Source organism: Sinocyclocheilus anshuiensis, unplaced genomic scaffold (assembly GCF_001515605.1).
Source record: "Sinocyclocheilus anshuiensis isolate Anshui unplaced genomic scaffold, SAMN03320099.WGS_v1.1 scaffold308, whole genome shotgun sequence".
In the NCBI taxonomy this organism is placed as follows: domain Eukaryota; kingdom Metazoa; phylum Chordata; class Actinopteri; order Cypriniformes; family Cyprinidae; genus Sinocyclocheilus; species Sinocyclocheilus anshuiensis.
Genome location: NW_015558619.1, coordinates 931,078 through 946,244, shown reverse-complemented (window position 1 = coordinate 946,244; position 15,167 = coordinate 931,078). Strand labels below are relative to the sequence as shown.

The window sequence follows — 15,167 nt, the reverse complement described above, 5'->3', positions numbered from 1 at the left end:
TTGAGATTGTAGATAGAGTGTCAATGGTCCATTTGAGAGATAGGTGGCAGTAATGCACTTATAAATCTGCGATCCGCCGTAAAGCAAGAAGAAGATGACGTGTCACGCGCCGGCTGAAGAAGAAGACGCGAACGCGCTCAGGACAGTTCAGATATTGCGGTGAAAATCAGAGGTAAAAAACAATATAAATACTGTTCAGTTTCTTGCACAGACCGATCGTTTGGTGTCTTGTCACATCAATGTATCATCACGAGCCGCAGGGTTTAATTTGGTTTTGTTTGTGTATGTTTTATGACTCTCAAAGCCGTGATTCCCATTCACTGACATTATAGGACTGACAGATTGCAACGGTTTGAGTTAAAAATCTCCGTTTGTGTTCTACTGAAGAAACAAAGTCACCTACATCTTGGATGCCCTGGGGGTCCAACACCTGCTTTAGGATTAGATATTTCCAGGCAGATTGGTGATAAACTCTGCGGGATGCAGGAGCAGAATTGGACACCCCTGGTGTAGCATGTAACAAATGAACAGTAATGCCCTGCACACTTTAAAGTGATTATATTGACTTTCCAATGAATAAAGACCACTTACCTTTAGTGGTTAATGGCCCCTACCAGGTGTGGCTATGCCAGGGGGTTGAAGACCAGCAGGTCTGGGCTGCACAAACAGTGAAGATTGATTTGAATTAATTACGATACGCTCTACAGCTTTCAAACATGCAATTAGGCTAAAAATGGCCACCATGGAAGATTTTCCAGATGTTTTAAGCGTCATCATAACTCCCACCTGTTGTGCGCAGCCATTTCGCAGGGATATAAGGGTGGCGTCATTCACAGAAAGCTGGGCTTCTAGTAGGTCTTTGGCGTCCCTCAGTCTGCTTTGCTCCTTGAGAAGCTGCTCCAGCTGCTTGTCATACTTCTGTTGGGCATCCTGCAGTTTTTTGCTGCTCTCCACAGCCTCTTTCTGCCGGTCCGTTTTGCACTTGTCCAGTTCTGAAGTCAGTCCCGTGTTCTGTACTTCCAACCGGCTGCTCTGTTTTTGAATGCTGGAAACCTTCGCTCCCACGTTGTCCAGGTAGCTCTGGAACTTGTCCTCCACCTGTCGAGAGAGGCTGGAGCAGTTGGAGCGAATCCTTTCCATCTGCTCTTCCTGTTTCGGGCAGGTGAGGTGAAACGTGACCGAGTTGGTGAAGAAGTTGTCGATTTTGGTCAGGAAGGCACTTGTGACCATCTGGATGCCTTGGAGGGACTCTGCAAAGTCTTCTTTGCACTTCTTGGTGTACACATCAAGCTGGGATTTCAAGTTCATGGTTTCTTGTCTCAGCTGAATCACCTGGCTGTGATGTTCATTTTTATCCTTCACTGCGTTGTCCAAGTCAGTTTTAAGGTACTCCACCGTTTGGCTGAAGTTGCTCTTAAGGATTCCATATAGAACTTTCTGCTGTTCCAGAAGAGTATTTAGAGTTTTTATTTCACCTGAGAAGAGAAAAGAGCCATGTCAGCAGGACGGTCTCTTTGTGAAATTGGTCATTCATTGATTGCACTCACCATTCTGATTGTTGTTGCTTGGTGGACATGGGAGTGGAGTATATCGAGTGCTTGGAATCTTTGCTTTATTGGCCTCACAGAGAGACTGTAACACAGCCAGTCAAAATCAAGCTTGTAATTATTCTTAGGGTTTCAAGATTAATCACACCTTATATTATCAAGACAAAAATGAAACTATAGTCCTCCTTTGCACACTCTCATGTCATTGCATGCCTGTATGACTTACTTTCTTCTGTCAAACCACAAAGATATTTTAAAAAATGTCTCCAGTTTTTCATTTGTCCATACAATGAAAGTCAGTGTCAAATTATTTTGAGCCCCATTGACCAAAACAATGGCAACATCCTTCAAATAATCTTTTTGTTTGTTCAACAGAAGAAAGTAAGTCATACAGGTTTGGAATGATGTAAGAGTGAGTAAATGATGACATACACTGCCGTTTAAATGTTTGGGATCAGTAAGATTTTTAATGTTTTTTTTTTTTTTTTTTTAATGAAGTCTCTTATGCTCATCAAGGCTGTATTTATTTGATAAAAAATACAGAAATGTTGTGAAATATTATTGCAATTTCTAATGTTGGTTTCCTATTTTAATATACTTTAAAATATAATTTATTTCTGTGACGCAGTGCTGAATTTATCAGCCAATACTCCAGTCTTCAGTGCCACACGAACCTTCAGAAATCATTCTGATATGCTGATTTATTATTAGTGTTGAAGCTGTTGTGCTGCTTAATATTTTTTTTTTGTAACGTGATACTTTTTTTCTCTGATTCTTTGATAAATAAAAAGTTTAAAAGAACAGCATTTATTCAAAATAAAAATATTTTCTAACAGTATGTCTTTACTATCACTTTTTATCAATTTAACATCCTTGCTGAATAAGTATTAATTTCTTTAGAAAAATTTACTGACCACAAATTTTTGAATAGTAGTGTATATTGTAACACAAAATGGCTATTTTGAGTAAACACTATTCTTTTAAACTTTTTATTTATCAGAGAATCCTGAAAAAAGTATCACAGGTCCCAAAGAAAATTAAGCAGCACAACAGTTTTCAACATTGATTATAAATCAGCATATGATTTCGGAAGGATCATGTGACACTGAAGACTGGAGTAATGATGCTGAAAAATCAGCTTTGATCACAGGAATATATTATATTTCAAAGTAAATTAAAATAGAAAACTGTTATTTTAAACATCAAAAATATTTCACAAAATGCATTTTTTTTCCGTATTTTTGATCAAATAAATGCAGCCTTGACGAGCATAAGAATCTTCTTTAAAAAACATTAGACATTTTACTGATCCCCAAACTCTGTACAAGCAAATAAAAGACTTACAAGTGACTTCTGCAAGTTACTGCTCTTGATCGTTGTTAAGTTCAAATCATTTTTCAGCTTTGCGATCTCTTTATCTGCCGCATCCTTCTCTCCAGTCTTTGCCTTGAGGGCGCCGGTGAGGTCAGCTTTATCTTTTCTGAGTTTGGTGTTGTCTGTAGAGAGCTTGTTGAAGGCCAGCTCCAGCTCTTCCACTCTCTTCTCCTCGGCTGTCTTCTCTGGCTGGCCGTACACGAGGAAGAGCACCAAACTGGCGATGATGAGGGACTGGATCAGAGACGAGAAGAAGAAGACGATCCTCATGTAGTAGCCGCAGCTTTTCCCCTTCTTCGTCTTGTGGATCTTTTTCGTCTCCAGTCCGAGAGTGGCCCGGGAGTAGCTGCTGTTGTACATTTCTGAGGTCCGGTTGTGGGAATGAGACAGACCTTCGGACGGTTGTGATACTACAGCTTTGTTATGAAAAGCAATGGTCAGGTTACACTTGTGGGCAATGACATGTAAATACTTCTGCCAGGACTCGGGGCGGGAGCTGTGTTTATAAGACACACTTCCCATGCCGTGACTCTTTCCGGGCCCTCCCCGGGAAAGCTCCAGAGGTTAACGGTACTTCACGCCGAACCTACGGAGATCTCCAGAGACAGCCAGAGCTCCTCCCGTACTTTCCCTCATAAATCACACCAAACCCTGTCGAGGAATGCAGACCACCATCAAACATCTAGATAGCACTTATTTCATAATCTCATTGTCTGTAGTTGTTCTTGGCGTCCATACTGGTAGGTATTTCTCAGTTTGAGTTAATGAACTTAATATCAGCTGTCCTTTTGGAATCAGCCACTTTGGCCAAGAAAAACAATGTTCCTGCAAAGGACAAAAGCTGGTCCTTCCATCTCTTCCTGGATCAGACCAGATATGATGATAACACATCTGATCAAAACAAGCCACCTGAAACCGTTTCCTGCAGAGCCGCATCGGTGGAGTCGGAGGCACAACAATAGTGACCCGTCATCCTCCTCGCAGGAATGAATAACAAACTCTCCCAGAAGTCCAGGAGGCGGCAGCACATTTGATCCCGGGCTGGCGATGACGCTCGCAGCTGACAGTCGTGTCTGGGAGAGTGTGAAGAGGGGACGTAAAGTAAGTCAGGGGTTTTCCTGCAGGCCATTGTCTCCTTGCCAATCCGTCCTCAGCGGAAAGTCATTTACAGAGGGTTTTTGAAACGAACTGAAAGTTCTCACAAAATTCCCTTACAGAACGCTTAAAGATAAAACAGGAAGCTGATTCTGCAAAAGACAGCCGAACACAAGACAAATGAGCTGTGGTTATTATAGGGCATCAGAGTCAGAGCTCAACATCTAGTCATTACTCCAAGAATTTTTGGGTCTCTCAAGTATTCAAGGGACAGTTCACCCAAAAATGAAAATTGCCATCATTTATCATTTTCTTCTGCTGAACATGAAAGAAGACATTTTAAAGATTGTTGTTAACCAAACAGCTGATGGTTCCCATTGACTTCCATAGAATTTCCCCCCAATACTAGCAGCTGATTGGGTACAAACATTCTTGAAAATATTTTCTTTTGTGTTCAGCAGAAGAAAGAAACTTGAGGGTGAGTAAATGATGACAGTATTTTAATTTCCTTTTAAGTTTCATTTTAAAGATCATTTCAAGCAAAATTTTATTATTTACTCAGTCATGTCAGTTGTCTCTGGAAAACAAAAGTTGAGCATTACAGCCAATCAGTAAATCACATATTTGTAGGTATTCACTCTTAAAAATAAAAGTTATTTTTTGGCAATTATTGTTCCAAGAATGTTTAACATCCATGGATACTTTCCATTCCACAGAATGTCCTTTAGATTATTCAAATGTTCGTCACACTAAGAAAATTTATTTTTTTTAACAACTGTGCACTTTGGGGATACTTTAGGGAACCAAAGATGGTTCTTCTATGGCCAAAAAAAAAAAAAAATGGAATCCTTATTTTTAAGAGGCCTTTTCTAAGAATTTAGCACCTTGATTTAGGTTTTCCTCCATCTTTGTTTACAGCTTGGAACAAAATTGTTCCCAGAACTAAGGAGGTTGCAGGGTGAAAAAGGTTAATGATTATTAACACAATAAAGGAGAAAAAAAATGTGCCCTGAAAGCTCTTCCGACTATTATCTGTGAACCTTTGTGCTGCTCAACAGCAGGATACAGAATAACAGATGCATACGAGTTTGTGTGGTCAAAGAATCAAAACAAAGCAAATTCTTCTTTAAAAAACAAACAATTCCAGTTAATAATCCCAAAAGTAAATTCCCCAATGTAATCAACATTATTCACTATGAAGACTAATGACTGTTTTTTTGTTGTTGTTCAGCTGTACTCCTGCGACCTCTTGTGGACACAATTGCATTGCTGCTTTAATTTTCCCATCAAGAGTTTTGTTTTGCATATTTACAAGTAAACAGTATCTTTAGTGGATATGTTGCATATTCTTCACCACAACAACAAAAAATCCCCTAGTTCTAAATGCTTGTCACCGGCATGTACACATTATTATCAGTACATGCTTTGCACTTTTTTTTTTTCAAACCCTTCCTCCAAATGTAAAATTCACTGGTGCTCTCCAATACTTTATTAACTGGATGTACATTTAGCACAGTATACAATAATAAAGCAATAAGCCCCAAGAAGCCGTGGTTTACAGCGAATTTATAACAGCTAAGGGGCATTGTTAAGCACGACGCAAAGCACTTTTATAAAACGGTTATTCCATATACGTAGTAAGGTTTCACAAAATAAAACAGAGCAAATAAAGTGTAATGATATTAATAAAAACATTATTCTTCCGCCAAACAATGTAGTTCCTCAGAATTGGTTGTGGTTGCAACAAAGTGGTTGCAGAGCAACACACAAACGTAAACAAAGGTGTATGTTTGTAGAGTAATTTACAACAGCTTCGAACGTGTCTCAGCCAATCAGAATCAAGGACCGGAACTATCCGTTTTATAATGCAGTGTAGCATACGTCCATATAAAATCTGGTGCAATAATCTGAAATATCATCCGATTTGGTGGAATATAGTAACCAATAATATCATAGATTGCTTTTCACGATCCAGTCAAATTATGATGGACAGCATCAAGCCCTGCCCATTATTAGTTCCCACTAATTTTTTTTTAAAACTTAAAAATGTCCGTTCAAATACCTTAGTTAACATGGTTGAACAATCTGTCCACAGCTACACGGTTTCTATACCATAATATTTTTTGGTTTGTATGTAAGGCACCCATGTAGCAAATGAGTCCCGCAGAGCATTTACATTTCATTTATTTGAGAGGAACAAGCAAACAGTATTTATTAGTTGCTGTCTAGATGAAACCATTAGCAGTCAATGGATCTCTATGGCCATCATTCACATGAAAAATCTCTACCACATAACAAGCAGACGTTTGAGAGGTGTATCATGTATCCCTTTACACGACGTTGATAGCTGACATTCTCAAAAACTAATTGGTTAGCTTTAATCGACTGTGCCACAACAGGGTCTTGAGCTAGTGTGGTTATTCTGCTGTGCTAAATTATTCTGCTGTGCTAAATTAAGACACTGGAGTTTTCAAAAGTAATAAAAGAGGCATTTCCAGTACAGAAAGAGCGGACAAGGCCATATATACGCAGTTATTCACAGGTCACTCCTTCATTTTGGAGTGGATCAGTCTGTGGTTATGCAGTCTCACACCGTGGCTTCGTTCTCCGGCGCGTCGTCCTCCTCCAGCAGACTGTAGGACGCGTGGCTCTGGAAGGGTCTCTGCAGCGGGTGGCACAGCAGTTTGGCCATGCAGTTGTGCAGCTCAAGAGCAGGACCACACAGTGACACCTCAAAGCAATAACACATTCCCTTAGAGTCCAGCTCACTGAAGGAGGCGTACACGTCCTGACAACACAGACACAAACATTCAGTATCCTCTTTATAAAAACTGAAACGTATGACTCAAGGGAATCATAGGACGCTCAAACCTTCCAGCTAGTGTCTTCTGTTTGTTCTTCAGTGCCGTTATGAAGATAAACAACATCAAAGAAGAAATAGGGAGACTGCAGCATTTTCTGAAAAAAAAAGAAAAAGAGAATATTTGGAACATGCAGGATTACTCATTTAATGAAGATACTGTTATTTTAAGTATCACTGAGATACTATTATAGTGTTTGTTATTATTTAAGATTTTATTTTTATATTTTATGATTTCATGTTAATTTTAGTTTAAATTGTACTTTTTAGTTTAAGTTTAAGTTTGTTTTTGTGATTTTTTTTTTTACTAGTTTTTGTAGTTTTTACATGTCTATATAGTTTTTATTCATTATTTTTAATAATAATTATTTAAAAAAATATTTTTTAAATAGTTTTATTACATTTTTTAAAAGTTTTAGTCATTTTAGTACATCAAATTAAGCCTTGGAAACTAGCTGAAATTTTGCCTTGGAAACTAGCTGAAATAAAATAGGTTTGAATTTTTTTGTATTTTATTTTATTTATTTTATTCTATTTTATTTTATTTTCAGTTAACATTTATTTTATTTTAAGCAATGAGCATGTTTTTATATATATATAATTTTAGTTTTAGTTAACTTTAATAACCCTGTTTTGGACTAAATTTCTAAAGGATTAATTTTCTTTAAAGCTGAATGAATTTTTGTGTCCATGATTTCATTTGGCTTTGAAAAACATTATACTGTTATAAATAAAAATTCTGTCTAAATTCAGTGACTTCCTAAATTAAATTTTCCTTACAATTTGAATATAAGTGGGTAAGCAAATCTGAATGTTTATTTCCAAAAACATGTTTAAATCTATTTTCAAAATACAAAAAACAAAAAAAAATTATTATTTTTTTTTTTTACAAATGATTAATTTATTCATATCTTTATTTATTTATTTATTTTGTGAAGGAGTTGTACCACATGACATTTTACATCCTGAAACTGGCTTAAAAGACAGTCTTGAAGGTTTTTAGGGGTCCTCTTTCACTTCATGTTTTGTTTTATTTTCACATTGTTGACTGCACCACATTGATTTGATGGACAAAAGGTATGGCCACATTTACTGTTGTTCTGCAAACTTTCACAGATAAAATCCAGTAATTTCAACAGGAATCCAAGCAAAGGGTAATTTTGCGTGAAAGATTTCCCCGCATATTTTGAAATCACTGTAAGAATGAATTATATTTTAAAGTGGCGATCATTCACATAAGCCAAAAAAAGAGTTGTTGTCATAGACCAATGATCCTCAAATCTGGCTCGCGAGATCCACTTTCCTGCAGAGTTTAGCTCCAACCCTATAATCAAACAAACCTACCTGTGATTTTCTAATGATCCTGAAGACATTGATTAGCAATCTCAGGTGTGTTTGATTAGGGTAGAGCTAAACTCTGCAGGAAAGTGGATCTCGCGAGCAAGATTTGAGGATCACTGTCATAGACCCATAATTGTGTAGTAACATGTTAAACAAGCTCACTTTGGCAGCATCAGAGGGGTTGAACTGAAGCATGCCAGCATGCCGGCTGAAGATGAGAAGAGTCCGGACTACGAAAGGAGGCGGGATGGTCTGAATGTTCTCCATTTGAGGAAGTTCAATTTTCTGCAAACTACAAGAGAAGGAAATCATACAACTGAATGGAGGAATTTTCATTTATAGCAGTCCAATTATCAAACACAGAGGACAAAAACTGCTCACATGACATTGAGGAGATCTTCCAGATCTACAGGTAAGAGTTAAGGAAAGGATCAGTGTGATGATGATCCCTTATCAATGTTTATCTGATTCCAACCTGATTCCACAAGCACATAAAAAGAGCCTAACTCTGTAGATAAGGATACTGAAGGACTCGCAGACGTTGGTCTCCAGGTCGTACAGACAGCTGCAGAGCTCTCGCGGGTCAGACGTGAATCCTGATAACTGTGTGAAAGAGATTCAAAGTAAATATGAATGTCACGCAGTGTAACATGCTATACTTAAATCAAAACCACTGAGTCCTAGATATGCTATTATGTAGGTAATAAACGACAGAAAAGGGTGTCCTCAATAAAGAAAATGAAAATTAATTTAAAAATGTGCCAGGTTCTGAAAAATGTACTCTTCATATGCATGTTGGTTTTGAAATACATTTATACATTTTCAACAGAAGGTTAAATTGAAATAAAATATAAATATTAAATGAAAAAAAAATTGTTATAAAAACTAATGAATATCAGAAATGTTGCCTAGGTAACTAACTGAAATAAAGTACTGAAGTGACTAAATCTAAAACTGAAATAAAAATAAATAGAGAAATATTATCAACAAAAAACAAAAGCAAATGACAAATTTACTAAAACTTTAAAGAAATTCAAATGAAAAGTGCAAATATAAAAATTAAAGCTAATTTAAAATATTAGTAAATATTGTAATAGTATATAAATATTAAGTACATGCAAAGGTCTTAAAAATACATTTTTTTTTAGGGTAAACATGATAATTATTGTTGTTTTTGGGAAGTTGCACCACATGACATTTTACAACCTGATCTAACCCTGCCTCATAAAAATGATCTGATATTTTAAGGGACTTTTTGACCTTAACACACAGTCGTGAGTGTCCTCATGTTTTGCAGATATTTGCAAGCAATGAACATTGTTATTGTTCATTAAACTGAACCCAAAACTATTAAAGTTTGTTTTCAGTAATTGAAATAATGCTGAAATACATGAAAATTATATACAAATAAAACATGAAAATCAAAAACATTGCCTTGGCATCTAACTGACATAAGTTGAAGTGCTAAAATTATTACAAATGAATTAAATTAATCTATATACGAATACCAAAAAAAACTAAAAATGAGAAAAGCACATAACAAAATGAATAAACAAACTAAAGTTATAAATCTAAATATAAAAGCAAATGTTAAAAAAGTACTTGAATAAAAAAAGAATAATTTGGAATATTTGAATATTTCTGACCCTTGACCCATTTGTCAGCTACTCAAAGGCTGAGTAATTAAATGATAGTGAGTTTTCATTTCAAAATGACAGTGTAGTTGGACCTGCGGTTTTGTCCACTCACCCACATGGAGTCATCATTCACCACCACCAGAGCAAACTCATGCCTTTTGTCAATCTTGTGCTTGGTTCTCACAAACATCTCGATCATTTTCTGTGAAATATTCAAGGCGTTTGTCTTGGATCTGAAAATGCAAATCATTTACAAAAAATGTATTTAAAATGCCTTTTCTAAAAGAATATGACTAACCAAGGAAAACAATTTACTGCCACAACAGTATAATAGTCAAATAACCCAGGTTGTAACTAGGGGTGTGCGACATTGACAAAAAATAATATCTCGATATTTTCTGGGATTTTATCGATAAAGATAATTAGACGATATTTTGCTGAGTGTGTTATTGTGCTGGTACTTTAAGGACTGCCGTGGACAGCTGACTTATAAAGTTTTTGATATTCTTCATGTTCTATGCAGTGGTCAGTTCACACTGATAAAAATGAATCTTTTCCAATAAGTTTTAACTGATTTTTACATTTTATGGGCATTTTTGACCTTTATAAAGCCATTTTTTTCTAAAAGTGTCCATTATCTTTTGAATACTGATATTTGAAATGATTTAAATAATAAAAGACAAAATTAAAACCGCCAGTAGGTGGCAGCAAGTCACTGTTAATAAGTGAGTCAATGCGATTGAACCGAATCATTTAAACAGTTGATTCATTCATGAACGAAACACCGTCAAGTTGCTCAAAGACGCAAAACAGCGCTGTGGTTGTGTTTGGAATTATTGTTTGTTGTCGAAATAGCGCAAAAACAGGCAATATAGTGTCTAAAACGTAAGTCTCTTAATTAACTCCTTGTTTATTGAACTGTTGTAAAAAATCAATATCACATTTGTAATCATGGTAATTTTTGGAGAAAAAAAACGACACTCTTCGTGTGAAATTGATTAACTAGACTATTTGAAGTGGTATAAATATATAAATTTTCTGTCCCCATGTCTTGAATTTGTGATCATTCTAAATATATATATATATATATATATTTCATATTTTCTATACACAGTGAATAATTGTATATGGAAATAATAATAATACTACGTAACATTGGGTGTAACCATCAAGAAAAAGTATATATTTTTTTAAGTTTTAAAATATAGTTTTCAAGATAAAATTATTATTATTTTCTGTGAAACGTTTAAGGTATTCATGGATCTGAAAATGCAAATCATTCACGAAACATTGATATGAAAGAAATTTGTCTTTCCTAATTGAATACGATAAACCAACCGTTTAATTTAAAACCTGTAAAATCACCCATTAAATGACTCCAGTTTCTGTAGAGACATCTCCTCAGAAAGGTCCAAACAGATGATCTGTTTAAAAAAAAAAAAAAAAAGACAATTTCACTGACAGAAGTGTTTTCAGATGCAGATATCCTGAAGTTCTGTTTATTTACAGCTGTACCACTTTCTCGGGGCAGTTGACTCGTGGCGCCCGCAGGTGTAACTCGGCTGATGGGGGGATCTGGGTGCCGATGGCCACCTGAGAGGGTTTGGGTCTTTCCTTCACTGTGGAAGCCATGGCAGGCAGGCTGGTGGTGGAGTTTCCCGTGGCAGTAACAGGTGCAGCTGCAGCGGAGGCAGAAGTCAGAGGGCTGTCGGAGCTGGCCGCCTCTCCCTCTCCCTCCACACGGCTGCCCACGGCCGGCTGCGGCGGGGACGCCAGGCTGTTGTTCAGGCTGCCGGTGCTGCTGCGCCGGTCCTCCGCACCCTCCGGATTGGAGCGGGTCCTGGGTCTCAGCTCCACCATCTGCTCCTCTCCATCTGCCTGACCGGGCTCAGGGGTCTCCATTACAACCTGTCAGCATCCAAATCATACCAATAATGAAGAATAACAACAGAAACCAAACACATACTAAATACTGTACATGCTTTGTACTGAATATTTGAATGGCGACTGAATAAGGAGGAAATAAAAGCAAACATTCTTGAATTATTTCACTCGCAAGCAGCAGCAAAAATTACAATAAAGGTCTTATTTTAAAAATCTAAACCTAAATGTGACCCTGGAGCACAAAACCAGTCATATATTTGTAGCAAAAGCCAACAATACATTGTATGAGTCAAAATGATCGATTTTTCTTTTGTGCCAAAAAATCTTTCGGATATTAGGTAAAGATCATGTTCCATGAAGATATTTTGTAAATATCCTACAGTAAATATATCAAAACTTAATTTTTGATTAGCAACATGCATTGCTAAAAACGTCATTTGGACAACTTTAAAAGCGATTTTCTCAATATTTAGATTTTTTTGCATCCTCAGTTTCTAGATTTTCAAATAACTGAATAGTTTCAGCAAAATATTCTCCTATCCTAACAAACCATACATCCGTGGAAAGCTTATTTATTCAGTTTCAGATTATGTATAAACCTCAACTTTAAAAAACAGATCCTTTTGACTGTTTTTGTGGTCCAGGGTCACAAATGAGCTTTTAGAAATACGTTTTTATTAGTGCTGTCAAACGATTAATCGCATCTAAAATAAAAGTTTTTGTTTACATAATATGTGTGTATACTGTGTATATTTATTATGTATATGTAAATACAAACACATGCATGTATATATTTAAGAAAAATGTTATGTTTATCTATTAAATATATATAACATAAAATATAAGTTAATAAATATTTTCAAAATATACTGTATGTGTGTGTATTTATATATACATAATAAACATGCACAGTACACATATAATATGTAAACAAAAACTTTTATTCTGGATGCGATTAATCGTTTGACAGCACTAGTTTTTAAGTATTCGTTTGTATGAAGCAAAGGCAGTGCATTAACAGTCGAGATTTCAGATAATCTGATAACATTATTATCAGATGTTTCAGATAACAGTCGAGAACGTAAGAGACTTGTACAGGCAGCGCAGATAGAATAGCGAAATAACGTATAACAATAACTTACCAAACATGCAATAGATGAAAATGGTGAGGGGAAATGATGCACAATTGATATCAAAATATTATTCTCCAGCACTTCCTCGTTCGCTTCTGTGTCGTCTTTTCAGAGTCAAATACTGAAGAGTGTTTCTGATCAAGAGCGCCTCTAGCGGACTGGAGAGTTACTGCGGCTTCAGCGCTGCAAACCACCTTCGAGGGTCAACAACAAAACAAAAACTAAATTCAATAGAAAACAAGTCATAATAATATATAAATATACTCCTCAAGGGTTCGTCGAATCTGGTTTCATCAACTGAATGTCTGAATTACAAATCATACTATAAAAAAATATTGCAATTTTAGATATAAAAGACTGTAAAAATGCAAAATTAAAAACCTTTTTAATTGGTCAATGATACATTCCCTTACTATATATGGTGAAAAATGTTATAGATCTAACCATAGATTTCATGCTTTACAATGAAATACTGTTAAACAGTAACGTGGAAGTGAAACTGAACAAATCATTGGTCATCATAAAAATTGAAAAAACATATCCCACAATTCTTTGAGACACTTCACATTTGATAGTATTTTTTAGTATTTTGTTTAAATGATTTATATATATATATATTTGTAAATTGCAGTTTGAAATGTGAAATTAACAGGGGGTTTTGTAAATACGCACATTTTTGCTGCACTTATGGAATTATTCTGCCAAACACAGCTGCCATTTATTTTGTAAAAATGTTTAATTTAACATTTAAATGAACATTTTTAATAAATAAACACAATTTAAATAATAATCCCTGAACTGTGCGGGTTGTATCTAGAATAACGGTTTAATTTCTATACTGTACACAGCTTCTCCAAAGCAGAGACTAAGTCATTTTGATACAGCATATTTCAGTCTTTTTAAAGAATATTTTCTAAAGCCATGTCCCCAGAATAGAAGCACTGCAGTAATGATCATTAAAATTAGAGGATTTATAAATAATTGATTTATAAACAGCAAGATTTATCAAACAATCTCTTACAAAGATAGAGAGTCAAACATAATCCAAGCAGGAAAAGACTGAGAAGACAGTGGGTGGAGACGACAATCAAGAGATGTGTTTAGCAGTGAAGTGGAGAAGAGCAGTGTTTGATCTGGAGCTCCCAGCGCTGCCTTCACATGCCCAAGCAACAGAGGAGGAGACACACAAACTCTCTGACAGCACTCTGGATCACACTGGAACGCTCTTTCAGTCATCTGCTGAGGAGGACTGAACCTGAACCGAGGTCAGGCCAATGATGGAGGTGAGTTTCTGGAACAGTGATGCAATTTATGCTGAATCGGAAGCAGAAAAATAGCATTAAGCTTTGTTTTAAACACAAACATCGTAGTGCAAGCCAGTTCAATGAATTACTTTTGAAGTAAAAAACATTCAGCATATTTTCAGCAGAAATCATGGGGAGTTCTAGTCGCTTGTTTGTCATTTGTAACTGTGCTGAGAATTTATAATAGTTCACCATTTTCTAACCAACCTATAGTTAAATTATATTTCTAGCTGAATACGGAGGAGAACGGTATTGAGAGTTGCTTTTCTCACATTGAGCGACATCTTGCAGCAGCAGGAAGTGCAGTTACAGGATGTGCCTGCTTCCTCCTGTTCCTCCCCTCAGAACAAAAGAGTGATGTAGAAAACAACAACACCCATGTTGCTTTATCTGGCATCTTCATGAGTCGATGTATAATTTTTTTACATTATACAACAGTAGATATAAGGACAAAATACTATTTAGATTATATTTTAGTTGTTATTGGAACATGTTCAATGTTAACTCCTCTTCATTTCTAATAAAATTCACTGTGACATTTAAATTGTCATTGCAAAAAAGTGAATTTGGGTTGGAGAAAGCACTAGCATTATTTGTTTGTACATGCCACTTGAGGGCTTTTCACACTGTGCTTAACCCCAGGTTATCTTCGTTCTAAACTACACTATATATGTGCATTTCACACTGATAATTTAGAAGGACCCCCTCATAATTATAACAGTGATTAAGCACATGCTTTACTCTTAGATGCTATTGGAACTTCCATTTAAATTTTTCTGTATTATGTTTTTTTTTTCCTTTTTTTTCTGGACTCTATTTTAGTTAAATAGTTAAATTAAATAGTAATCAAAAAGCATGTCTAATAAATTGTAATCATGAAATTATTACTATTGCTATTATTACTTTGAAGAGTACATTGTACTGTACAATAATATATATTATTATTGCACAGTACAATGTACTATTCAAAGTAATAATATATAATATATATA

At 35.7% G+C, this 15,167-nt stretch overlaps 3 protein-coding genes across 4 annotated transcripts in view; 1 reads left to right on the top strand and 2 right to left on the bottom strand.

Annotated features, from left to right (window-relative positions):
• Positions 1-4,156, bottom strand: part of LOC107680480 (plasmalemma vesicle-associated protein-like) — a 5,185-nt gene extending 1,029 nt beyond the window's left edge. Inside the window, exons 1-5 of the mRNA XM_016476364.1 lie at positions 3,831-4,156; positions 2,892-3,572; positions 1,548-1,632; positions 787-1,475; positions 592-657 (exon numbers count right to left, since the gene is read on the bottom strand). Of these exons, the coding sequence (XP_016331850.1) occupies positions 601-657; positions 787-1,475; positions 1,548-1,632; positions 2,892-3,443 (1,383 nt within the window). The 5' untranslated portion in view covers positions 3,444-3,572; positions 3,831-4,156 and the 3' untranslated portion in view covers positions 592-600. The remainder of the gene's footprint in view (positions 1-591; positions 658-786; positions 1,476-1,547; positions 1,633-2,891; positions 3,573-3,830) is intronic.
• A 1,666-nt stretch (positions 4,157-5,822) lies between these two features.
• On the bottom strand, positions 5,823-13,000 carry LOC107680561 (BRISC and BRCA1-A complex member 1-like). The gene is made up of 9 exons (XM_016476498.1): positions 12,881-13,000; positions 11,370-11,762; positions 11,220-11,278; positions 9,967-10,087; positions 8,742-8,820; positions 8,599-8,623; positions 8,380-8,509; positions 6,888-6,974; positions 5,823-6,804 (listed from the first exon to the last, which is right to left on the bottom strand). Exons 2-9 carry the CDS (start codon positions 11,754-11,756, stop codon positions 6,604-6,606), a joined length of 1,089 nt encoding a protein of 362 aa, XP_016331984.1. The 5' UTR covers positions 11,757-11,762; positions 12,881-13,000; the 3' UTR covers positions 5,823-6,603.
• Positions 13,001-13,954: 954 nt separating this feature from the next.
• The window catches only part of ushbp1 (Usher syndrome 1C binding protein 1), a 13,761-nt gene continuing 12,548 nt past the window's right edge, over positions 13,955-15,167 (top strand). Inside the window, exon 1 of one of the 2 annotated variants that reach the window (XM_016476496.1) lies at positions 13,955-14,154. In XM_016476496.1, coding sequence (XP_016331982.1) covers positions 14,146-14,154 — 9 coding nt within the window. In that variant the 5' untranslated portion in view covers positions 13,955-14,145. The remainder of the gene's footprint in view (positions 14,155-15,167) is intronic. The other variant, XM_016476497.1, reaches the window with a different exon arrangement.

Bases quoted from the DNA above. Each gene is read 5' to 3' on its own strand.
- LOC107680561 (XM_016476498.1), bottom strand. From the start codon at position 11,756: ATGGAGACCCCTGAGCCCGGTCAGGCAGATGGAGAGGAGCAGATGGTG. The intron at 10,088-11,219 runs GTGATTTTACAG...TTGCATTTTCAG, and splicing joins AAACTGGAGTCATTTAATGG to ATCCAAGACAAACGCCTTGA. The intron at 8,510-8,598 runs GTGAGCAGTTTT...CTTCTCTTGTAG, and splicing joins GAAGATCTCCTCAATGTCAT to TTTGCAGAAAATTGAACTTC.